This window comes from Lepisma saccharinum, unplaced genomic scaffold (genome assembly GCF_977018435.1).
Source record: "Lepisma saccharinum unplaced genomic scaffold, izLepSacc3.1 HAP1_SCAFFOLD_232, whole genome shotgun sequence".
Classification (NCBI taxonomy): Eukaryota; Metazoa; Arthropoda; class Insecta; order Zygentoma; family Lepismatidae; genus Lepisma; species Lepisma saccharinum.
In genome coordinates this window covers 53,961-81,532 of record NW_028143009.1, presented here as the reverse complement: position 1 = coordinate 81,532, position 27,572 = coordinate 53,961, and the positions used below count along the sequence as shown (strand labels likewise).

General features: G+C 37.4%; 1 protein-coding gene across 5 annotated transcripts in view; it reads left to right on the top strand.

The window, feature by feature from the left end:
• The first annotated feature begins 1,886 nt into the window (after positions 1–1,886).
• Positions 1,887–27,572, top strand: part of LOC145982537 (uncharacterized) — a 31,752-nt gene continuing 6,066 nt past the window's right edge. Inside the window, exons 1-6 of one of the 5 annotated variants that reach the window (XM_083115991.1) lie at positions 1,887–2,076; positions 6,437–6,512; positions 15,372–15,430; positions 17,899–17,934; positions 19,991–20,129; positions 26,788–26,861. In XM_083115991.1, the coding sequence (XP_082972117.1) occupies positions 1,963–2,076; positions 6,437–6,512; positions 15,372–15,430; positions 17,899–17,934; positions 19,991–20,129; positions 26,788–26,861 (498 nt within the window). In that variant the 5' untranslated portion in view covers positions 1,887–1,962. Of the gene's footprint in view, positions 2,077–6,436; positions 6,513–15,368; positions 15,431–17,898; positions 17,935–19,990; positions 20,130–26,787; positions 26,862–27,572 lie in introns of all 5 variants that reach the window. The other 4 variants (XM_083115992.1, XM_083115990.1, XM_083115993.1 and 1 more) reach the window with 4 other exon arrangements.

Sequence of the window (27,572 nt, the reverse complement as noted above, 5' to 3'; positions counted from 1 at the left end):
TTTTATGACATCTTGAAACCAGGGAGTGCTTTTGTGCTCACGCTGTATTACTCGTATTCACTATACCATTCTGCACAATTGAGTACATACTTAAACCATTTGTGCTAAATTTATTTCAATGATATACCGTTATTTTCCCTCCGTTCCCTGTACAAGTGTGTTCTAAAAATGGTTTATTGATTGATTGATTTTGCTTCGCTTGTTTACCACTTTTGGCTAATCGCGGCGATGAGGATTAGTGATGATATGATAAAAGTGATGAAAGGACAGTCACAACGAACAACCATGCCCAGACCGGGATTCGAACCCGGGACACCTGACGTCGTAGCGCGCTGTGATAACGGGGGCAGGCTGTTATAAAATGGAATGACCCGTGTGTGTGTACAACAGCGTAGACACAGTACAGGGTATTCATAAAAGTTTGATTGAGTTTTGTAAGTGAAAAAACAGCTGTTTACTGCACTAGACAGGCTTAATATGCGAAGCTCTAAAAATTTAAGATGTGGTACTGACAATTCATTTATGTATGTGTGAGTGTGTGTGTGTATGTGTTTATAGGCTGTCTCAAAAGTCACTATCTATTTTAAGAAATAATTGTAATTACGAAAAACAGGTTTAAGACATGAACAATATATGTATTTCGAAGTAAATCCGTTACGAATTGTTGCTCCAAATGGCAACAATCAGCGTATCTACAGAGCTAAAAGCCATAAGCCAAGCATTCACTTTCGGTGTGTCTCGTTCGCATACAAGAAAATATGTTGGTATCTGGTCCACTCATTTGCGTCAATATGTATTTTATGCACAGGGTATACAAGAATTCGCAGTACCCCTAGATTACATAACATAGTAATATTAGCCCTAAATATATATATATGACATTTTTTATTTATTATAACACATATATATTTATATTAAAAGATGCTCGCCGTATTACTTATAGTGCATTGTTTGCCCCGTGTGTTGTCCTTCGTGCACACATGCAAACGTCACTAGCCATTCCTCAGCACCGCAAGTCCGCTTACACCAGTCATGGTGGAACAACTGACATGCAAATTCTAGCGAGCGTTCCATCTGACCTTCAGAGCAGGGATGCCAACCCCGAAAACGTAATCTTTCCCAAGCAACCGAACACTTGCCTATTTTCAACACGGTCGCAACAGGATGCATGCAGGAAGGTGCACGGGGACATCTCGGACGCTCTGTAGAATCAATTGAAATATGTAAAATAAAATGATAATATGATTGTCATATTAGAGCCAATTTATTGATATTTCAGGTTCTTATGCGACTACAAACGGTGCGGTAAAATATGTAGGCTAATTTAAAAATTAAGGATTCTACTGATAAGGGAAAGCAGCTGTTCGCATCATACTTGTCCACCAGGAGCCTATATTCTAGGCTAGCTAGGCTATCTGCGAAGCCTGAAGTCTAGAGAATAAATTACAGGAGGAAAATCGACCAGAATTGTAAATAAAATTATTCATGTCAGTGAAATGATGATGGTGATTCTGGAGTTGGCAACCTAATTTCTTGTGAGTTGGCAACCTGATTTCCTATGAGTTGGCAACCTGATTTCCTATAAGTTGGCAACCTGATTTCCTATAAGTTGGCAACCTGATTTCTTAGCAGTTGGTAAACTTATTTCTATTCATAGCCTAAGAGCACGTGGCATAGTGGACAGTATACGCCAATGATGTCCACATTGTTACTTCTTAAACGACAATTCGAAGCCACAAAAAGCAGCCGGTTTAGAGTCTTGTGAGGCTATTCATGGCCTATTCGTTGAGCCCTTTGTCTCACTATTCAGTTCAGGGAATCATGGGCGATAAAATGTTATTACATCCAATAAGAGGCCTCCTTCATAAAGCTTCTGCCAGCCTTTGGCTTGGATGTAATGTTGCAGAAATGCTGTACTGACTGAGACGGTGCGGTTCTTAATGTCCGCCACCTGAGGGAATAATGGCTTTGGCCAGATGGCTGCTGTTGCATATCTGTGTTCTTTCTCTGCTCTTGGCCGTGCTGTGGATAATGATATCGCTCATAGTTCGTTATGATTTCTCGTCAGCCTTTTCCGTAAGTCATGCTATGTTAATTATTAATTAGCTTAGAACTCTCATCTTTTGCAAGTATTTACAAAACCAGTGTTGCAATCTTAGCTGTTTTTGCAGGTGGAATCATCAGACAATTTCCTTCTCATGTGTGTAAGAGTGGATACAGCCTTTTCAGGTGTAAGCATACACTCCGATTATTCCTGAATTTTCCCATCTCTTTCTTTCTTAATCACTAAGGCAAGGAATTTAATGACCTGTAACTTACTTTAAAGATGCTCTTCTGAGCCGAAAATAGTAGAAAATGACCAAAAATAAATAAAAAAACTTCTGTGATTAGTTCCTTAACAGGTAATGGGTTAATTTTAGGGAGCAATTTAATAAATGGCAGTGCAAAATATTTAAACTCGTTCCGGAAGACATCCCATGAAAGCCACACTGATTATTGCAAAACTGGAATATACATGAGGTATAAAATCAATTTACAAAAAAAAAAAAAAAAAAAAAAAAAAAAAAAAAAAAAAAAACATGTATAATTATTGAAAATACAAATTGCACTGACTTGCCACAATAAATCTGAATTAAAATGAACAGTAGACATGTGCGAGATATTATCAAACAAAATAATTATCTGTTTTTTGGTAGTAAAGACTTCAACATGGAGAAGATCTTTTCTGTTTATGTCGTTTGCTTATGTACGGCAAGCATTAAAGCACAATATAACAATAAATGGTATTGCCATCCAGAAAACAATTTAAAATACTCAAAATAACCTAAACATTGAAAAAAAGAGTTGCCTATCCATAGAAAATAATGAAAAATTGTAAAGAATGCCCAATGAATTTGACTCTGTTTAATCAAAGAGGCGAATCTATTGCTAAAACCAATATTGTTTACCTGGCAACCACTGGATGACTTATCGTTCTGATTTCGACTGCAATGAGAGAAAATACTTTTCTGCCAATGGAGGTGAAGATTCAAACATTCCAACCAGGCGTTTGGTTTCTTCTTGCCTCAAAATTTGAAGGTTGATGGTCAGACCCTTCTCTAGTTAGGGTCGGAAGAATCTTTTTCCCGTTTAAAATATTCCGTTTTTTATACTCCCTTAGCTCATAGATGGAGCCATAAGAAGTATTCCCAATTTACTTGTTTCGAAGTTTTTCCATTCCATAAAATTTATTGTACAGAGAAACATAATTTGAAAAAATTGCCTTAAGTTTCAATAAGATGAAAATAATATTTTGTAGTAGAAGTGTTAAGACTATTTAAAAAAAATCCTTTCGTTTTCTTCATGCAAATAATAAAAATTATTTAATATTATAATCCAATCAAGGTAATTATTCGTTAACCAATTCATGATAAACCTTTTTCTTTTTCCAGCAATCTTTTAAGCTTTATTTTATGAAGTAAAGATGGAAAAATCAACAAATGGCTTATCATACAAATCGCTATTTATTATTTCGTTCTTCCTCTCACCCTTCTCTGCCTATTTATTTATCTGTTATTTTCCTCGTCTCTGTGTTTCTCATTCTATGTATCTATCTATCTCTTTCTGCTTCACTATCACGAATTTTGTTAAAAACGTCCAGAGTGCGCGTCAAATCTCCTGCATATGGCGATAGCCAATAGCAGCGCACTGAAGCGGTGCCATGTCGAAAGTCACATGGAAAAGAGACAGCGTGGTTGAGCGAAACGCCTTGTCACGGAGAGCACGGCAACGTCGCACGTCTGTGATTCGTTGGTGCTGTTCATCCGTTCAAGGCCATATGCAGGAGATTTGACGCGCACTATAGTACGTTGTTCCCACGAACCCTCAGAAAACGTAATTTTCTATCCTGTACGTAAGCAGCCATACACAGCATATTCGGGATTGCCACTGACGTGTACTTTTTGTCTGAAAACTACAAACTATTTAAACGGATACTAGCAGACTATGTGAGTGATCAAGGCAAACCGCCCAAATGGAAGCTGAAGTTTAGTTTAAGTGCACTTTATGCACATTAAGGCTAATCGGGACTGGACCTACGGTTTAAAGATGGATCCGAACCACTATGTCTCGACATGAACAACGATAAATCTGCAACAAACTTTTTATCATGTCGAGACACTGCGACATACCTCGAAGGATTCCAAGGATTAAAATACCTTGTGATAATCGAGGATGCCACAGGTATATACAAAAGGATGTACCTCCATGGGCGTAACTTGGCGGGGGTAGAAAAGGGCACTTGCCCCCCTCCAAATTTTCAAGTTTATTAAAAATTTACGAGTTTGGGCACCTGAGGAACAAAGTAATAAAGAGTAATATTTGTGATTTCACAAACGTCACAGTTATATATCAAATAATCCTGGACGCTGTTTTTATTGGATTTAAAACTTTTCGAATCTCTTCCCCCAAACTTAAGCTACCCGCTTAAAATTAGGCCCAGCTTAATTCTGCCCCTCTCAAAATTAGGCCCAGTGTGATTCTGACCCCTCAAAATTGGGCCTAGTTTTGATTCTGCCCCCTCAAAACTAGGCCTAGTTTGATTCTGCCCCTTCAAAATTAGACCCAGTTTGATTGTGTCCCCTCAAAATTAGGCCTAGTTTGATTCTGCTACCACAAAATTAGGTCCAGTTTGATTGGGCCCCTCAAAATTAGGCCTAGTTTGATTCTTCCCCCTCAAAATTAGGTCCAGTTTGATTGTGCCCTTCAAAATTAGGCCTAGTTTGATTCTGCCCCCTCAAAATTAGGTCCAGTTTGATTGTGCGCCCTCAAAATTAGGCCTAGTTTGATTCTGCCCCCCCCCCAAAATTACGCCCAGTTTGATTCTGCCCCCTCAAAATTAGGCCTAGTTTGATTCTGCTCCTTCAAAATTAGGCCTAGTTTGATTCTGCTCCCTCAAAATTAGGCCCAGTTTGTTTCTGCCCCTCTAAAAATTAGGCCCAGTTTGATTCTGCGCCTCTCAAAATTAGGTCCAGTTTGATTCTGCCCCTTCAAAATTAGGCCCCAAGTTACGCCCAGGTGTACCTCCACCGGGTATAGATGCAGAAACCCTTTGATTACACGGCGACGACGTTACGAGGGGAGACCCGATCTAATGGAAAAACCAAGAGCAAGTGTCTCTCCCAGCATATTCTCACATTTGAACTTTATCCGAAGATACAAGTGAACTGTTAATTAAACCGCCAGAGGACAAGTAAGGAAGGAATCATATCCCCCCTTACATCTGCGTCATAATAGAGCAAACAACTTATTTGTTGTATAGCAATGAGAAAATCTTCAAGGTTTGTTTTCATAAGCAAGACTTTTGTAAACACGGTCATTGTGGCGCTGGTGTAGTGTTAAAGAAAATGGCGACTTCCACAGGTGTAGGAAAAACAGGCTGGGTCTTAAAGTTCCCAGACCTTACACCCCTATACTTCTGCATTTGGGTCCTTGTGACAAAACAAAGTCTATGCCCCGTCTATGCCGCAGAATGCGCAACAGCTAAAGAAGAGAATGAGAAACGCCCTTGCGTTGGTGGACGAGAAGTTCTTGGGAAAAGTGTGGTTAGCGCATAGTCTTAAAATTACGAATCAGTACGGAGTATGAAGGGTCACAAAACTCTTACCAGCAGACATTTCGTTACAGAACATCATCATTTGGAAGAGCTATGAATCCATTGTTTCCCGCATAATGGTCTCTTAGCATCTCACATACAAAGGGCCATTCCAAGAATATTTTTTTAATGTTGTTTCAGTTGGTGATAAAAATGAAAGGAAATTTTTTCGGTGTGAGTTATGGTCATTGTGTTGATATTCCCCAAAATGATCTTACTCAAAAATATTTCAATGCTAATTTTTCAGATGAGAGTGGAGGTTTTCTTAAGTCCACTTTATGCACAAAAGTAGGCTAATCGGGACTAGACCTACAGTCCAAGAAGGTTGGATCCGAACCACAATGTGCCTCAACCGGTTATCAAACCCGGGACCCCTTTGATTACAAAGCGACTGCGAAACCACAACGTCACCGAGGTCCCAATCAATTTGATTTGATTTTTGTTATTCAGCGTCGCTTTCTGCTACTTTGGACTAATCGCGACGCTGAAATTGATGAAGGGACATTAACGAAGAATATCCATGCCCAGGTCAGGATTCGAACTCAGAACCCCTTGTATTGTAGACCAATACCAAGCCTTAAAATAAATAAGGCAGGTCACATTACGTTGCTTTTGCCTACATAAATATTTACATATTGTGTTCCTCTTAAGGGATATTTTACACTTGGTTATTTGTATATAATTTGCATATTATTATATTTAATTACTGTATAGCCACATTTTGTACTCGTAGTATGTGTTTCGAAATAAATGTGTCAGGTCTTGAATCTTCAGTATAACTTAATGAGCATCTCACATTTCTAGGACTCTCTATATTCGTGGAGGCTATTCACCGTCTTAAGGAGATGCGAGGGAGAAATTCCACACATGAGAATAGAAGGTAAAACTAATCACTCTTCTGAAGCAAACTGTGCTACATTATTTTCTTGCCAATAAATACCTTATATTGATACAGGGCCGCCGCTAGGGGTGTGCGACGCGTGCCATCGCACAGAGCCTCGCGTTTCCGAAATATTTATATAATATTGTTGTTCGCATTCATTTCTCGTGCAAACGTGATCATTTAGAATAGAAGAAAGAAAAGAAAGGAAATCTATATTAGCGATAGATATCGATTTTAATAAGTAGGGCCGGGGACTTTATGTTATAACATATTTTTCATTTGGCTTCGGATCTAATACTGGGGTGAGATCTTTACATATCTGACGAAAATCAGCCGAAATAGACAAATTTGACTAAGCATATTTTGACATATTTCACCAATTTCGCGTTTTTACAACATATTTCTTCAATTTTAATGTAATAAGACATATTTCTGTATAATTTCGTAATTCTCTCGCACATAATCGGTTATTTCATATTTTTTTCTTCGTAGCTTTAGCACAACGGATAGTTCATATTGTCGATGGCAGGATATGGAAATTACGGAGGAAGAACAATAATACCCCACTTTTTTGTACCGCCAACAATTTATAGCCATGCAAACATTATTGAGGCAAAATGTTCTCTCTCATTGTTGCACGGGAAGTAAAGAAGTTTCGTTCTCATTTCTTTGCCTCTTTCGCTTTTCACAGAAATTTGTCAAAAGTTAAATTAACATTCGGTACATTACAGCCCCTACTCTACTCTATCGGGTATGGGAGAAATTCTATAGTACTGTTGTGCATATTTCTGGCTTTACTGGGAATATTTCTGCATTTTTCTGACATATTTGTATTTTTTCATGACATATTTTCGAATTTATATGACATAATTATATACATATTTTACATTTTATAGGACATAAAGTCCCGGGCCCTGTTAATAAGCTTACGTAGTTTAGAAAAAAGGAAACATAATTTTCCAACGCGGGCTGGAAGGTGCAAGCCTGCTGTGTTGTACAAAAAGCAGTTGAATTTCTTGTTTGAGACCACAACCTTCGACAGATTTCCTGTCATAAACTTTTGCCCAAGAGAGTACATGAACTATAACGTGATTCTTTGTAAAGCACAGACACATTATGGTGCGAATCCCCAGCAATAATCTTGGCCTCAAAAATCCCCCCACAAAAAAAATCCGAATTTCTTTCCATCAGTGTCTTTGGCCTCCTCGCGGGATCCCCCCCCCCCCCGAGTTCCTCGACACTCCTCCGAACCTTCCGTGGATTGCCGCCCAAACATAGGAAAATGCGGCATAACCGCAAGGACAACAACAGCAGCATCAGTAATAATGATAATAATGCATTTGTTGGCGGGCAAAGGCACCTGGAAGTGCCCGTGCATCAGTGTTAAATAAAATAAAATGGTACCAGTTTCATAGATCGGAGACACATTAAAATCGCATATTTTGTGTTTCGCATGGTTCGTACTTATCAATTGTGTATTGCGGAACATAGTTCAATGTGCCATTATGCTTTTTACACGAAAACAAACGCAATTTTTCACATTGTGAGTGCTTTTTTTTATTCCTTTCTTCGCTTCCGGAACAAAATATGGCGGACACATCTTGACTCACGTTGTGGATATGCAGTGTTTCAACCTTCTTCACCAAAAAATTCCTACTATCGTGTTCGTCACCGGTGGAAATTATACATAAGCACGGCTAGCTGACGGATATCCCCACAAACCATTCACGGATAGCCCCACGAACCATTTCCGATAAGGTTAGGTTAGGTTTGGTCAAGTTAGGCAAGCATAGTAAAAAAAAGGGTGGTTGAAACACTGACAGGGCGTTACGTCATCAAAGGTACGCAGCATCCGGTTGTCGTACGGCAAGCAAATGAAAGGAATGGCAATTGTGCGTCGGTGTGATATTTCTCTTGAAGAATAAATGATTTCCCGGTCAAATATATTCCACTATGAAAGAAAATACCTCGACGAACGTTGTAAACCTTGGAGAAACTCATTTCCGTAAGTAGTTTCTTGTGTACAATTGAAGAAATGTGTCTCCGATGTATGAAACTGTTACCAATAAAACTAATAACCACAGCATTTCTTACCACTGGCTGACCGAGCTGAGTTGTCGAAGAAAGAACTGGCCACGAAGGGTTCCAGGTTCGCATCCTGATATAGGATGAATGAATGTTTCTTTGTGAACGCCATTTTAGAAGCAGAAATATTTTATATGTTGAAATATGAAAAACATAGCGCCTTCAAAATAAAATATACCATATTGCCTCAATCTCACTGCCTTCGCGATTAGCCAAAAATAGCAGAAAAGTGAATTAAAATAAAGTTGAAAAAATTATCTTTTCTGGACCCTGAGGACAACGATAAACTTGATACTAGTCCGTTTCCCTTCAATTAGAACCAAAGAACATTACTTTTATATTTAGTTTTTCGTTTTTTTCGGCCGTTTTGGTTTTAAGTCATTCTTTCAGTATTTTTAGTCGTTTTTGTTGCATTTTTATCACTTGCATTTGCTAGTCTAACTTACATATTGAAATTTCGTAACTATGAAAATATGATAAATTTAGAGGCAAAACATTATTTTTAACTGAAATCATTGGCAATTGATTAAATAATTAATTCCGGTAATTCTTCTTTCCTCCAGGGAACTTAATTTACTTTGGGTGAAGCCTTCTTCTAGGTTCCCTTGCCGGCCACTATTGGTGCTTTAATCTAAGATTCTAAAGTAAGTTAGTCACTACGAAAAACATATAACATATACTCTAGAGCCCTTGAAGGGCCTTGACTGCCAGTCTCCCTCCCACAATCCTACCTAGATGTGTGGAGATCTTCAACTAGTTACGGAGTAACGTGTGGTCAGCACGTCGAATTCTCTGCCGTTGTAGTAGAGTTCCCAAGCCGGGTTACGCTACTCACTCGTAGCTCCCCTGTTTCCTTACGATCGTGGGTTGCGACCGGTCCTCTACACAGGCCGAGAACCCAGAGACACAACTATATTTTTAGATTCTGACAGGCTACTGTATCATGAAAGGTGCGCTCAAAGGAGATGAATGCTTTACACAGGGTTTCAGGTGCATTTTATGTAACGTTGAAGTAATAATAAAGAAAAATTCATTAGCACTTATAGCAACGGCTATATCGAATTATTCAACTACTCTCTTGTAATTTATGAAAAAAATCAAGCTTTCATTTTAAGAGTGAAAATTAATCATAATTTGAAGGCATTTTTCAAATTTTTTAGGTTGTAACGAACCTGAGCGTTTAAGGTTTTATATTTGTAAGAAGTTAAAATTTTTAAAATGTTTGTTACTTCAAATAATGTGCAAGTTGTCACAGACAACTATAGTTAGATTGATACAGTTGTGGTTTGAATTTCATTTCATTTCTTTCATAAATAAGAATTTCTCACTCCATTTGATTCAAGTTACAATGAAAATAGCATTGGAAAAAAAACGTTCAAAATTATATCACGTATTAACTACTTGCTAAAAATGACGCAATTTAAAGTTGGTTTCTCATTGTGAAGTTAGCGATGATCAGTTAACTGGTTGTATTTCTGCATGACTTGCCCATGTAATGCATGTGTGTGTGCCATCTATATGCAGTATTGGAAACTAATACAAAAATTCAAACCCACGGTTAGCGGGCGTAAGATCGAAAAGTATGAGCAGAAGGGAAATGAGAGACAGAAAATAGAGATAGACAGAAAATAGATAGGCATAAAATAGAGATAGGCAGAAAAGAGAGAATAAGAGAAAAGAATAGTAGAGAAAAGAGAGCGAAAAAGGAATAAATTACACAACAGAAATTCTGGGGATTTCCCCCACCCCCCCAACAATCTTGGCCTCAAAAATACCCCCTTCAAAAAAATCGGGGGTGAGAGTTTTTGTTACAACAAACAAAATATAAACAATTACTTCTAATTTCAAATATACTGTACTAAGTATAATATCAAATACATACACAAATTAGTGTATTTGTGAGTGTTCAATGCTTTTTCTCTCTCAAGAGATCATTAACAAATCTACATCAATACGCACAATAAGAATGCAAAACAATAATTAGTACATTAATTTATATTAACATAAAGCAAAAACTAAATAGAAACTTACATATAATAAAAACACTTCAACTATTTCATGATTTATTAACATCTTTAACCAGTTAGTAAAGAAATTATTTTGCTACTTTATAATATCTGATATATTTAAAAGTAACAAATTTATTTATTTTAGGGTAATTAGTAATAATAATATATTTTTAATATAGTAATTTAATTTAGAAATTTATTTTTACTTTTAATAACATTATAAATATGTATATCGTATAATTTATATGTATGTTTGTGGGGGGGGGTTGTATATTAAGATCTTTCTCCCCCACCAGTCTTAAATGATTTCGCACCCTGGTAACAGTTACTCTTTTTGAAAGGTTCCCTGACATTCCTCCACCTTACTTTGACTGAGTTAGGGCCCCACACTCTCTTGATCACGGCCGAAGGTGGGCGTGATGTGAACCTCGCCACGCCCCTGGCCGCCTATACCCCCCAGAGTTTCTTCCAGGTACCCACTTTGTACGACGCTGGGTGGGCACCGGAGCCACTTGAACAGGTGGAAAATATCCAGGTTCACCCCCACCGTGGATCGAACCCGGGTGTCTCGCTTGGTAGTCAGACGCGACACTTTTGCTTACTTTTTATTAAATTTTCACACAGTAGTGAATTCACATTGTTTCAAATAAAACATTTTCACTTCATTGTGTCATTCTATAATATTATATGTTAAGTATTTTTTGTTGAAATATTTCAACCTATGATTTCAATAATTTTTGATATTGTGATATTAAAATAATCCAATAAGTCAATAAAAATTAAATTACGTAATTGCTAAAATTGGAAGCACCTGATCCTATAAACTCGTGATAACTGCCACGTTCTGTTTGGCATGAGCCAGCTTAGCTCAGAGTAGAAACAAAACATACCTAGGGCTATTAGGATTGAGTAATAACGTTTATACTTGAAAGATCCACCACGGAAGATCTAAACCGAAAATATATTCTGGAAAAAACATCTATACAATTTATATGCTGAATAGTATTCTTTTTATTATACAATTGCCTTTAATTATTAATAAGTTTATCTTCCTTTCTACGTTGTAATGATTCTATAGATTATGGTCCTTCTTCTCACATTTCACAGGCTTCTGCTTTAGGATTTTTACGATTCTGTAAGGCTTCTCCTTCTTTCAATCAATTGGAAACTTCTTATTATAGTGTTGAAAGGCTTCTTCTTCTTTCAATCAATCATTGGAAACTTCTTCTTACAATGTTGAAAGGCTTCTTCTTCTTTCAATCAATCATTGGAAACTTCTTCTTACAATGTTGAAAGGCTTCTTCTTCTTTCAGTCAATCATTGGAAACTTCTTCTTAATGTTGAAAGGCTTATTCTTCTTTCAATCAATCATTGGGAACTTCTTCTTAATGTTGAAAGGCTTCTTCTTCTTTCAATCAGTCATTGGAAACTTCTTCTTAATGTTGAAAGGCTTCTTCTTCTTTCAATCAATCATTGGAAACTTCTTCTTGAAGTTGAAAGGTGCTACGCCCCTTGTGGGTACGTACTTACATGTTATTTACCACGGCTACAGATATCTTAATCTCAGGGGGATGGGTTCTTTGTTTGAGAATTCCAAATAAGAAAGCGTTTTATAGCCAAGAGGATATAGTGAAATGCGGATCTATATTCTGAGAACTTGACAAAATACAGAGAAATATATATATATATATATAATATATATATATATATACATATATATATATGTATAATTGAAAAGGCTTCTTCTTCTTTTAATGGCTTCTTCTTTTAAAAGGCTTCTTCTTCTTTTAATATGGAAAAAGCTTCTTCTTCTTCTTCTTTTACTATGGAAACGGCTTCTTCTTCTTCTAAAAGGCTTCTTCTTTTAATATGGAAAAAGCTTCTTCTTCTTTTATTATGGAAACAGCTTCGTCTTCTTTTAATATGGAAAAGGCTTCTTCTTCTTTTATTATCAAAAGGCTTCTTCTTCTTTGATAATCGAAAAGGATTCTTCTTCTTTTCTTCGTTTAATTTATTATCTTCCTTTAAAGCGTAATCTTATTTATGTGCTCGCTTTCCCCCCGCTTCTTTGTCAAACAATACAAGCTATACTTGTAGAAAGAGTAGGGTCGACTAAACTGACAATAGCGCCACCTCCTATTTGACGACCAAAGGGGAATAACCAGGATCGCTAATAACGAGCGCTGCCAATGGCCCAGTGCGACTAATAAAAAGCGCAACCGAAAAGTGCTTCGGGGCGTCTAATTTGACACAGCGCCACCGGGGAACGGACAAATGCAAAAGCTGACGATGTTCTCCTCGTCAGAGAATCAAAAAGAAATTGAGATACATTTCTGAATTCATTTGCTCGTTTAATAACTTTCCTAAACGTTTCATATGCGGCTATATTCTTAATTCTTTCAAATTACTATATACATCATTCTATTTACTTCTATTATAGTATTTGAACTCTTCTTTTATATATTTCTCAATTTACTATAATATATATAATCCCTCTTCTCCGCTCTAAGTTTTTTATAATTTCCTTCACTCCTCTTTACATAGCGTGCTGCCATCTCTTGTCGATTCCGAGAAACCATTCCTCCTTGCAACATTCATTGTGTCGTCTGAAACTGGCACGACAAAGGCTTCTTCTTCTTTCAATCAATCATTAGAAACTTCTTCTTAATGTTGAAAGGCTTCTTCTTCTTTCAATCAATCATTGGAAACTTCTTCTTAATGTTGAAAGGCTTCTTCTTCTTTCAAGCAGTCATTGAAAACTTCTTCTTAATGTTGAAAGGCTTCTTCTTCTTTCAATCAAACATTGGAAACTTCTTCTTAATGTTGAAAGGCTTCTTCTTCTTTCAATCAATCATTGGAAACTTCTTCTTAATGTTGAAAGGCTTCTTCTTCATTCAATCAGTCATTGGAACTTCTTTTTCTTAATTTCTATTTACAATCAATCATTGGAAATTTCTTCTTTCTATTTACAATCAGTCATTGGAACTTCTTTTTCTTAATTTCTATTTACAATCAATCATTGGAAATTTCTTCTTTCTATTTACAATCAATCATTGGAAAATTTCTGTTATGGGTGTATAACTTGCAATTATGTCATCTTTATATTATCTTCTAAAGATGAGTTTCTTTTTTAAATTTTTTTTTGGGTCTTCGTCATATCTTCCTTTACTGTTGTCGTAAATGCCCTGTGTTGACGTTAATTCTTGTATAGCTACAAGCTTAAATTCCTTCTCTCTCCTTGATATGTCATATTGGAGACCTAACTTAGCGGATATCTGCTAATAACGGGAGGTTGAATCGTCTCTCCGCCTTATTGTCGTCGGCATTCCAAGATGAATTCACGTACTCTTTTGCCAGCTCTCTTCGCTCCTTTCTTTGGCATAACGACCTAGTCGAAACTATACTCGAAAATAACATTTTAGGGGTGTCTAATCTTAGAACTAGCGCCGCCTCCTTGGCCAAACAAAGAGAATATACCAAATCAGAAAAGGACAAATTTTGGATAATAAACCTTTTTTAGAGCAAGTCCTCATCTCCAGGAAGCTATCAACTCGCGGCAAGCCACGGCACCTAGCGACCTGTTGAGTGAGATGAGTCAAGGCAAAATGGATAATAAACCTTTTTCTGCTCCCAGAAAAATAAGCAATAATTAGGCTGGAGAGTTCAATGAACTAACCGATCTCTAACTACGCACTGGTAATGATCTATAGTTCATACGAACTAACCGATCACTGATCGAGATTTATCATTGGAATCTTGAGTTTCTTCAGACGAATTTGAAAGGACAAAATTTCATAATCATCTCCTCGGTTATCAACTTTCCTCAATTTCATTCATGTTAATATATACTTTATCTTAATAGTTTATCATTTACAATCTGTCTATTCTTTAAGATACATAATTTTGTATTATTTATTCATTTGTTTCCTAATTATTATTATTATATATACAATCATCTTTCTTCTTATCTCTACAATCTATTTCCGCCTTTCGTACTGCAGCGCGCTGACATCTATTGTCGCTCCCGTGAACTACTTTATCTGGCGACTTTCTTGTGTTTGCCGTTCTTGCACGTAACATAAGTAATAAACCGCATACAATTAATTTTATTTGCGCGGGGCCTCGGACGAATGCCCTAGGGCCGGCTCTGGAAAATAAATCACATTTGACAAATCAGTTATTGATTAACGAATTAACATAAAAAAATCTATAAATCTGTAGAAATAATATATAGAGCATATTTTGTTAAGATATCTTCCGTCATTGTGATCACACATTTTCTCTTCTGGTATTTCATATTAAATTTATAACACCAAGAAAATCCATTATATATCTTTCAAGTTTCTGATCTACATCTTCCTTCAGATATAAAATTATTATCTTTGTTACGGTTAATCTCTTTTAATGATCTACACACTGCCATCTTTCGGTAAAATATGAAATTATTGTCAAATTTCTATTCTCTTGTACGAGCACTGGCGTAAGCAAAGGGGGATCTGATGAGGCTACTCCAGAATTTTTCGTTCTATGAAACAGAACAGGAACTCGCGAAAAACAAAATGGTAAATGCGAACCTTCTTAAAATGACCACCGATGTCTTCTAACAACTTTTAAAATGAAGGTTAAAATAGAAGTTGTGAAATATTTTCTAGTTTATCGCCCTCCCTCCATAGAACCTTTGCAATTCCATCCCATTCGAACAAATATCCAGTTGAGTCGCTCTAAAGTATTTTGTCTAATTGGATTTATTATGTTTCAGAAGCTTTCGAGCTATTTCTTGGAGAAACCTTTCTTCATGGAGAAGAGCACACTGCTGTCAAGGTGAGTATGGGGCTACCAAACGAATCGATTTTTCCTGCTCCTAGTTTTCCTGTTCTAAGCACCGAAGTGCCCATATTTGATGGTGTGCCGCCCGCCTCTGCCATCTGAGACTACCAGGGCTCATGGACGTCCGCAGGAATTTTTCCAGGAGGGGCAAGTAAGGTACTGTTTTCCAGAGGGGGGAAAATACACATTTTCCCCCACAGTGTTGTCCCCCTCAAAAAACATTGCTTCAATTTGAAGTTATCATGTTCATGCAATAATTAACATGTCTATATTATTTTGGTTGACTATCACTTTCCAAGGGGGGGGGGTGCCCCCTCTTGCCAACCTTCCGGAAGTCCATGCCAGGGCTATAAAGGTAAAACCTGGTTGACTCATAGTCATAATTAGGGCACCTTTCCAAAAATATAGCAGCCCTCATACCGATCGTTTGAGAACTGTATTTTAGGACATGAAATAAAGTAAAATGAACACACTTTGTTGCACCTTTTCGTGAGATTAGCACATTTATTCCCTCTTTGATGGATGCTTCAGCACCTTTTACCTTCCATTTCTTTCATGTTTTTTTCAAACAATTGGACAAAAATAAATTATTTTCACTCGTCTTGAGCAGCTACATAAGATCCTACAGTCTCATTTTGTAGAACAGAATGAGAGCTATAAAATGGTGTAATATAATCATTGCAGCCCCAATAGTTCCCAAGATAATGTAGCAAAACCCGCGAGAGAAAACACAAACTTCAACAAAACCTATTCGGCAGAACTACAGTTCTCTCTGCGGTCCGCGCTCATTATATATAGAAGGCGCAGAATAAAGAGAGTATTTTATCAGCACCATCTATTGAACCTTTTTGAAAACATTTTCAGAACCTTTTTTCCCTTTCCCAACCATAATTTTGCACCTTAAAATCCTTTCGCCAGTCCTAGAAAATAATAACTCATGTCTTTCGTGAAAGGCTAGCAATCTATAAAAAGTCACCTTAGGTTATTTCACCGCATACTAGTAGGATATTTTATGCCAATGTCTTTTACAAAAAAGTGGGGGCGTGACCATAATGTGAATTTTCTTTTTCTTAAATAAAACTGTGTGTGTGTGTGTGTGGTACTAAAAATTATTTATTAGTAGGTATTCTGTCTTTGGTGTAAGATTAGGATGCACGGAATACTAGTACATTAAAAGTCTAAATAGACGAACATATTTCTTGTCTGTAAAAAAGTTAACACATTAGCTGTTATTGATATGTGCATTGTAGTCGAAATATTGCAGGTGAGAAAAATTTACCATAGTGTTGCAGACTACGAACTTTAAGAAACTAATACTGTATCCAAAGTTTCTGCGCCGCTATCATTGGTTTCGTTATTTGACGCCCTTACGATGAAAAGTTATAAACCATTTTTTGTACTGAATAAACAGGGAGCAACGATTATGCGGTGAAATATGGTACCTTACAAGGTATACCTTGGTACAATTCCCGCCACTAGAAAGCCTGCTGGAAGACCTTTTCAGCCTTATACCCACCGACAGGGGCTCTGGACTCAGAAGCCTTCTGGGTCTTCTGATTTGCCCTGGGGCTGGAATCATAAGTAATCGGATTTCCCAGAAAGGCTTCTACTGAAAGGGGAACAAGGGAGATACTTGCCCTCTCCCCCTGGAAAATGAGTGATGAAATTTCATTCTGTCCATTGTGCTTTTTTAACGTGAAATAAATATTTTCTTTTCAAATAATTCGAAATAAAGCATTGCTCTTACTGGGAATGTTTTGTTTGCGCCCCTCGGAAAAGCTTTGTTTACCCTCCTGGAAAAAGTCTGGATACGCACATCAAAAAATGAATATTTTGATGAAAAAAAAAACATTTATTTAACTCGTTTCATCTCTGCCCCCAATTCAATTTCATTATAGAATGTGCACTATAACTATTATTAAAAATGAAAGTATTGATTCAATTAGAACTGTTGAGTGGGTCGGCACAATAGGTCATTTTGCACCCTTCAATGTGTAGGGGGAAATATCCCCTTATCTAATATTCTTACTTAAAATATTAAATGAAGGGGTGTAAAATACACCTTGAGAAAAGCTAAAAGTGCAAGGTTGTAAAGACACACTCAATACATTAAAAAGTAAGATTTTTTTCTAAAAATCTCCCTCACAAAACAGTGGAAGAGACGAGCTCAAAACATTTGATAAAACACTGTTGTCATCTGCCAACACGAAGACAAATAGTTTGGAAGGTTAAAAGTCTGCCCGAGAAAAGCAAAAAAAAGTATGCACAGCTCAGTATTTTCAATGCAAAGGTAATTGGTACTGAAGTAACTTGCAATCATATTAAGTAAAAGCGCCCTCGGCTGGTAAAGAATTCATCCCCAAAAACATGCAACACAAACTTAGTAATCTTCACCCAAAACTATGTTGTTTACTCATACAACATAATCTTTCTGCTGTCTTTTATTTCATTTATATTTACAGTGTTACGGGTTCTGCATTCTTAAGAGATTACGATATGTAAGTATGGATCACGAATTATAACTACATTTTATATATCTATCTTCCTTGCTAAGTGTTTTTGAATGCTTCTCCGCAATTTACGATTGAAGGGTAAATGTTTTAACCGAGAGGTTTCCCCTGAAATTTGTAATTAAGTTTACACAGCAATTGTCATTAAAAAATAATTTCTGAAGCAAAAAGTCTCATTAATTTCTATGAAATGGATATGAAAACTAGCACTTGCCAAATTAATTTCACGAGTTTGATTTTCTCTAAAATCCACCTTATTCACAGAAAGGCTACTCTGGACTGGACCTACAGTTTAAAGTTTAGTGCGAACCACTATGTGCCTCCACCGGGTATCAAACCCGGGATCCCTTTATAACAAGGCGACAAAGTTACCTCTACGTCATCGGAGATCTCAAATTAATTTGAAATTAATTTAATGATGTTGGCCTGAGTAAACCATAAGATTTCATTAGATTCACTGGTTGACAACTAATTTAAACCTAACTTAATATTTGTCAAAAGCATAGGCCTATTCGATCTATTACTCTCTATGATTATGTCAAAATTTATTTCTTAATGTTTAAATTTAAGAGTAATGTTCAGAGGCGTCTCGTGAACGCATGCGGTGCATGCTGCGCATGCGTCAATTGTGGGAAAATGGACAGCTTGCTCTGCGACGACATTCATGAGCATTTCTACATTCTAATTTCTTCATATAGGAGAAGTATTTATTTTACACGAAAGCGCTGAACTAAGCTTATATTGCATTTCTTGGATCTGAAGTGTGGGAAAAGAATTATTACTTTCTTTCACTTCAGATCCAAGAAATGTAATATAAGCTTAGTTCAGCACTCTCGTGCAAAATAAATACGTCTCATATATATAAATAAATTAGAGTGTAGAAATGCTCATGAATGTCGTCGCAGAGCAAGCTGTCTTTTTCCCACAATTGACGCATGCGCAGCATGCACCGCATGCGTTGACGAGACGCCTCTGGTAATGTTTAAATTTAAGGGAAATTAATGTAGAAATATTAAAAAAAAAAAAAGTAGAAGCATAGAAAGGAAATGAATAAAATTGATGGGATCGCGACATACGCTTTTTTAAGAAGAATTTACCGAATCTCGAGATCACGAAGGTTGACAATTAAAAATTGACATTTAATTTTATTCTGTTCTGTGTTCATATTTTATACTTTTTATTTGTGTATTTCCTTATTTATTCAGAAAAAAGTAGTTGTACAAGTAACAGGAAATACAAAAATATTACACCAAATAGGAAACACGCACACTTAAAATAATAATAGTAATAATAATATAGTGTGTTTAAAAAAGAATGACTCGATTTTAAAACATTATATCTGTGCAACCACGTACTGCCAGTGGCCTAGAATTTCAAATGACTACCGTTAGACACCAAAAGTAACGCCCAAATGGACGCTAAACTTAGTCGTTCACAAAATGGCATCTATGCAATAGAAGACTTGGCACTACACTTGTGTGGCCCCCATGATCTCCAGACGTTAACCCCTTTTCTTGTGGGATACGTAAAACAATGTGTTTTTGTTCCATTGACTTGGATGAGCTCAAGGACAGAATCACGGGTGCAGTAAATTCTGTGGAAGAAGACACTCTCAGACGCAGTGAGGCGTTTGGAACGGATTGAGCCATCGTCTTGATGTTATCCGTGCAGCAGGTGGAGGGCACATAGAGCATTTATAATCGGGTCATTCTTTTTGAAACACACTGTATAAGCCTCTTTTGGAAGAAGATATCAGAATATATATGCTAGGAAGTGAATCTTATGTTGGCACAAAGCGTAAGGCGTAAGATTGGAAAGCCTTGAGTTTATAGCGAACATATATAAAATATGTAAAAATATATCTACTCACCAATTTCTTGTATCTTAGCGTTACCGCCCACTAGATGGCGGCATAACTGATCTGCACATTTATCTCATCATTTTGAGACACGAGAACGTTCATTCTGTAATAAAGGGAAACTACGGTTGGAGAAATTAAGTGTGATGATACACTGTAATACCGAAAAATCCGTTTATCTTCTAGATAGACGGCAACAGTGTTGACTGGCGAGGCATGTGGAGAAAAATTTCAGAATCGAAGCTCGACACCGATGGACAGGAGATGGAAACACTGGATAGCCCATTGGAAGGTTGCTTTCACAATGTTAAGTTTGAAAAACATGGTAAGAATAGCTTAATAGTAAGGTCAAGTGCTGGGGAATATTATATCAACATGCGTCAGTGCCGGATCTACAAACCGCAAAACCCCGCAGTGTGGGTTGGAACATGACTTTAAAGGGCCCTTGCCTTGCATGTTAAATAATGAATATTGAAAGGTGATATGATTTGTTATTCATTTTAAGTTGGCTAGCATGCAGTAGTTTTTCGGTTAATGACTCCTGTTCTTTTCCAGATCAGTTTAAATAAGGTCCAGGAACCTTTCTTCAATGAAACTATACGCAATTTGGACCGAATTTAAATTGTGCGAGAAAAGAGGTTCCGGTACTACAGCGGTACCCAACCCAATAGAACAGAATGAATGAAATGATGATGCACTGTTACTGTCACTGTTACCCAAATACAGCACGCAAATGTCCAAAAGACATCCACCCATTGGATATCCCTTGGATATTCGTGTCGGAAGTTCTGAGTATCCAATAGACATCCATTGGATATTCGTGCCGGAAGTTCTGGATATCCAATCCATTGGATACCCCTTCGTGTCGGAAGTCGAGATATTCAGGATAATTAAACTAAGTGATAGATCTCAACGAGATACTAGATAGTATTATGCCAAATGACTTTCTCACGTTTTAGTGTTGTTTTGGAGTGTGGGGAGGGTGAAACTCAAGAAACGCTAATGCATCTCGCTAAAACCGCACGCAGGGATGTGGGGGCTGATGGGGCTACGACCCATCTCCAAATTTTGAGAAAAGAAATATTTTCAAATGAAAGCAGTTAATAACTCGGAAAAACCAAAGGGGCAAATGGAAACTCCCCTTAAAATGAACCTCGATTGCCATTCTTGTCTTTAATAACTTTTAAACGAAGGTTAAAATGGAAATTACGATATATTTTATAATGTAAGCCCCCCCCGGAACGCAAGTATGTACTATCCATCTTCACAATTCCAGCCCCCTCCGAAAAACTCATGCACACGCCAGTGCACTCTAGTGAAAATATAACACTGGTAACTCTAATGTTATATTTTCTCCACTAGATGGTAGGATATTCATTATCTAAGTTTTCCATGTATCGCTCACTTCGTTTCGACTAGAAAATCATTGCTTAACAACGAAAATAAAAGGCTTATCTTCTGTATGTATATTTATTAATAGCTAGATGTATTTCTTTTAAATATTTTAGGTAATTGTTGTATCATGAAGCAACTCTCTATATAATTTTATTTATTTTTATTTTTTAAGTTAACTTCCTGACAGGTAACTAAGGTGTAGCACGAACTTTCCAAATCATAATGTAGTGTAATACATTCACGGCGGAAAAAAATTATTTCTATCTGACTATCTACTAATGCCATTTTAATTTCGTAAGCATTTGAATACACCGAAATTTAAATATACTTTTCTTAATAATTAAAATTATGCGTCCAGAACTTCCGACACGGATATCCAAGGGGTATCCAATGGCAGGGACATCGGAACTTATTTCAGAATGGGGGGGGGGGGGGCAAGTTCTTAAATCCACCAACCAATTTTTACAATCTATTTTCCTACATACATAACTACGTACATATTATATATACGTATATGTGTGTGGGGGGGTGTATGTGTGCGTGAGTGTACACAGACAGGGCCGGATTAAGACGTAATTGGGCCTGATGCTTGAAATCTTCGGTGAACAATAAACACAACGACGTCATAGTTACGTCACAGTAACTGTATAACACGTAATGCTGTGTCTAGGCGTCCGAAATTGGGGCTCCAAATTTCATTCTAAAATTTATTTTCAGGTTAATATAGCAATAGAAAACTGTTCAGCTTTCGGAAAATTCTCGTCTGTTTTACTCTGGGCCTATTTCAGGAATGAGCCTAATGCTCAGTGATGTGCCGTAGACAATAAGTTTACATCTGCATGCGTTGTCTACACGTAATCTACGCGTAGATTACATTGGGTTGTAGTTTACATAGACTATGTAGACAATCTAAAGTGCATTAAAATTAATTTACAAGGGTCTCATGAAAGGAAAGTGATATTTTCAACTATATTGGTTCCTAACGAAATAAAAAGAATCCTATTTACAACAAATTTCTCTTCTCTTCTATTATCAACTATGGAAGAAGATAAATAGTATGCAAAAACAACAACAGATGGCAGTCGTGAGGCAAAAGTGGTCTTTTCCCATAAAACACTAGAATATTTCCTATATTAGGTTTCTTCCTAGGTGAGAAATTGTTCGAATTTGGAAGAAAGAGTATGGAAATTTCTTCTCACACATCAGCAACTGATACGCAGCATAATTTTCTTCTAATTCCACGGCGCCCTCTGCTAAGTTATGTTGTTTTTCGCCATGTTGTTTACATAGATTACGTAATCTACTTGTATAAAATAGTTTACGTGTAGAATGTAGACTATCGTTGTTTACGTGTAGACGCACATCACTGCATGCTGCAGCATCAATAACACCCACCTGTACACACACATACCAACATAGGCGATCGGAGATGAACTCCCTACTAAGACTAAAACCCATAAAACCAGCCCTGGCCCAAAACCATGGTAACGGTTGCAGTTTTTGCTTGCGATGACGTGTGACCGGCCAAGCGAATCCATCACTTCAATGTAAAGTCACGTGAAATGCCAAAACGACAGTGTTGCAGTATGCAGATATTAAAGACCAGAACAAGAACAATGTCTAGATGAGGATGTGTACTACAGGCTGTGGAAAAGGAGATGTGATAGCCACTAACGCCGTCAAACGGTTGGGCGGGAACATTACGTCACATACCATGAAGAAGTAACAGGATCTGAGCTGATTATGTCCTTTGCGATTAGTCACTTCATTAAATGATTTACTAAATCTCATCAATTTACATTGTCGAGTTTATTATTTGTGTTCTTTTTGGTTTAGGTTCAATATCTTCTCCGTAGAGAAAATTATGCTCATTTCTTTGTTTTCCTTGACCCTGTACATCCAGGGCCAAGGAAATCAGTAATAAGGTGTGTTTTATACAGTGTACACCAGGACCGGCGCTAGTAATTTTGCCGCCCTGGGAGGCAGCGGCAGATGCCGCTCCCTCTCGAACCCCCCCCCTCCTCCCGTTATTAATATTATTAATTAATATATTCCTAAGTAAAACATCAAACTATAAAATAAATAATTTTATTATACTATTAACCAAAAAAGGTTATCTCGCTCGACCACAGTTAAACACTAATTTTATATTAGACTTATTATTATACTTTATGAAAACTCTCTCTTTCTTTTAAATGTATCTTAAATGTAACAAGTATTAGGAAAGAAATGAAGGCTTGACTTCATATGTTTAACGTTGTAGGTCTGTGATACATGATTGGATTTTTAAAATGTGGGTGATCTACCAACTCCCCCACGCCACTGCCTGTGAGAATGAAATATTACTTTATGCCAAGTTTGCGTGAAAGCAAAGTTGTACAATATTACATTTCATGTTAGGCAGACTTTGATATATTCGCGGAAACATGTTGTGCACTGAAGAAAAAAATACAAGTGCATAGCCTAGTGTAAATATAGCGTACATAAATGCTCAGTTGAACTTTTCTTTTCTGGTATACACAGTACATTATGTTCAACGTACTTGGAAGATGTATCTTGTAATAAATAATAATAACAAGTGGTGTGCGGTATCTAGAAAAGTCGGGACCGGGATCGGAAAGAAAAATTCTGTCCCGATCCCGACTTCAACAAATGACTTCCCTACTTTTCTTGATCCCGAGCAGTCGGGAAATACCGAATGGTCATTTCAAAACGGTATTTATTCTTTTCTTTTCTACATTGCAAGTCTTATCGGAAATTGTTAGTTTTCATTCCAGAAATACAAAGACAATCACTTAAGGTGAAAATGACGTGTAGAATTTGAAATTTCCAGAGCGTCGGAAAATTTCGGAAATTTCCCGTTGCGACTAAGCCAAGCGTCAGGTTAACCTTGCAGCAGGTTTTATGTATCAATCCGCGCGAGAACTGAGCTCAGAATCTTCCGTGCCAGTCTTTCCTCAACCGCCGAGCTGCTTACATCGGAGACACTGAGAAAATCTACAGTATTGCCAACCGCACAACACATCAAAACCCGCATGCATGTCAAGTGGATTGTATTTTTGCTTCTCTTTGTCTCCTGAAACATAACATTTTAAAAGTACTTTCTGCGCATATATTATTTAATAAATGTGTCATTAATATAAGAGCGAAACAACTTCTAAACATGAGAGCATGTGTGTATATTTCGAGCACGCAAAAATAAAAATAAACAAAGATAAAAGTAAACAACGATAGGCTCCTCTTGAATTTAATGACAAATTATTGTTTTTGGTTTAGAAAGAAATAGATTTATGAAAAACTTGGTTGCTTCGTTCGCAATACATCCGTTACTGTAAGACACACGCACTTCAAGTTGTACCACCAAAAAAGCATGATTTGTTATTGGTGATATATACAATCAGGTGCATTGTCTGTCGCTATTACTCTGGTTTCAATTTATGAATCACTTCACTAAACCAGGATTCAAATCTTGGTCTGTCCATTTCTTGCTGATAATCACCCTTCCCTTTCTTTGCGCGGAACAGTAAATATGCGCCTTCAACAAAGCTTTCATTGCCGCCAGTGGGTGAAACAATAAGCCTCTCCCCCTTCCCCTCATCGTCGGTTTCTTCAGCCCTGGCGGTGGTTTTGCATGGTGGTATCCTTCCATGTTTTATTACCCCTTCCCCCACCCACCGAGTTGAAGGACGTCTCGTCCAAATAATAAACATGTTTCTTCTCACTGCGATATATTTTAATACCGCGGAGATTCTTTTGTCGTCAAACAACAAACAATCGTTTCCTCTTGCTAAACTCAAACCGCAAATCATTCAACACCCGTGATACAATTCGTGTGCACATTGACGGCAAATCACCTCACGCCCTGTTTTACTTTGATCTTGTTGCCGCAAGGAGGATTATGCATTTAAAACAACTTGCTTGACTTTGAAGAACATTTCCTTTCGGATGAAGCCCAAAATAACATTCGGGTAAAACCGCGCGCTGAACAGGAGATTCAGCCATTCTCGCCGCTCTACAATAAACATAGGGTTAAAATAGTGGAAGGTGCAACACTGGTATCAGCGATTTCACGCGCTCTGCAACGCATTCAGTCTCGCTCGACTCGCTCTAAAGTTTCAATGTCTCTTCAACGCATTACAGATTCGAGTTGGCGAATCTGCGGTTCTAAGTTCGTCTGCACAGTGATTGCAACCAATTAAGTCCATACCTGCTAATCAATGTATTATTTTGTCTGTATATTACAAATTAAATAACTGTTTTCTTGCAAGTATGCAGTTGTGTCGGAATAGAACCCGTCTCAGTGGAACTATATTCTTGCGCGCACGTTTGGATCTACATATGCTAAAACCTGCTGCAAGGTTGACCTGACGCAGGGCTTAGTCGAGAAATTGCGAATATTTCCCGTCCCGAATGACGCGATTAAAAAAAAATCCCGTTCAGATTAATAATATTCTGTCCCGCATAACAATAAGTACCTATCGATATTTATTTTCAATTTGTCTAAAGTCACAAAATGTAAATGGGTGGAAATGCTCATTTGTGTACTCGATTTCGTGTGTTTAGTTTCTGGTATGGTTTTCCTATCTGCATAGTGCAACGCTAGCGCATAGATTTGGAATTCATTTCATTGATAAATTCACTTCTTACCGTCATTTCGTCATCACGAGTAAACAACGGATTGGCCCAACCTATACTTCTAATAACCTTGCATAAAACTTCCTTAAAATCTCCAAATCTTTTCTAAAAGCTGAAACTGTAAAAGCATACGTAAGGACAACACATAACTCCACAGAGGATTTTATTGGCTGTGGGACCAGGCGCCACATTCTTCTTGGGAAAAGTAAGCCGTACTTTTCCTTGTAGGGCGGTCAAGTGACCTTTGAACTTCCCTTTGGATATTACCTTGTAATTAAATGGTCCCTGGTTCAACAGCAGGTGAAAAAACTTGCCAGTGATAAGTACTGTAATATTCCAATTTATACTGTAGCATTACTCCCGATTATCGTATTAAAAGAAAGAAAGAAATTTTAGGGGACATCCGATACAAAGAAAAGTATTACGTAAAATACGTCTTGAAGTTTTATGCTGCTGAATGATGTTGATTATCTCGAGATATCGTTGTGGGGATGTTATCAAGTTTTCGGGGCTGATGACAAGATCATCGATATACACGTGCATGCAGGTAACATTATGTATCGTTAAAATCTATTAACTAGGTATACCTTCCACAATGTTTGTTTGAATTTGTTTTTGTTGTTTTAAATCCACTTTATTCACAGATAGGCTAATCGGGACTGAACCTACAGTTTACAGTGGGATCCCAACCACTGTACAATGTGCTTCCACCGGGCATCGAACCCAGGATCTCTTTATTACAAGGCGACGTCATTACCACTAAGCCATCGGGGAGGCTACCTTCCTGATTATTTAATAAATTACATTTATTTCGGAAATTTTGAATGAAAATTTAATTTGTAACGAAATGCACTATCATATTCAAGGCTTCATAGCTAATGTCACTCTCAGAGTGTCACTGAAGGCAAAAGTGAATTATTTCAATTATAAACCTGTTATTTTCTTCCTTACAGGCACAGATTACGAAAATCACTGCGAATATGCTTTCAAGTACGTGGCTTGCATAACCAAAATACTTAATAAAAACGTAAGTAAATAAGTCACTGACATATTCTGGTAAAAGAAATCAGAAAAATTTGACAATGTGCATATAGCAAAAAGTAAATTCACACTAACCTAGTGCCATTACAGAATCTGATGAGCAGCAAACAGTGGCGGCGATTGGGTTCCAAAACTGGGGTGGGGGCAAGGGCAGTTTACTTCCTCTTTGTAGATAAGGTTTAGCACAGTGAGGGGGCAACTGCTCCCGTACGTCCCTAATCGCCGCCACTGGCAGCAAATGTGAGCATATATAGAGCATTCCGTGACATTCGCTACGAGACTCGACGGCAAGCGGCCCAGCGTCAGGGCTTGTGTTTCCCGGTGAACGGTTCCGAGAGAGTCGCACGCTACAGTTTGTTTCTTTCGCTCTCCCTGCCTTCGCTCTGTTTCCCTTTCTGTTGACGTTGCAGACTGACGTCAGTATAATCTTCATTCGGAAGTTGTGTTGTGTCGTGTCCGTGTGTTGAAGATTGTGGCTTAATATGGCACCACAAAAGTTTGCATTACAACAAAGGATTTATCTTGTCGAGTGTTACTTCGGAAAGAGGAATTGTGGAGAAGTGCGACGACGGTTTGCAACGAAATTTCCTGGTGTTCCCGTTCCACATAGGACCACTATATTAAACCTCGTAAAACGGTTTAGGGTAACAGGGTCAGTTCTGAATAAAAGTGGAAAGAAAAATGGGGAAATAAAGTA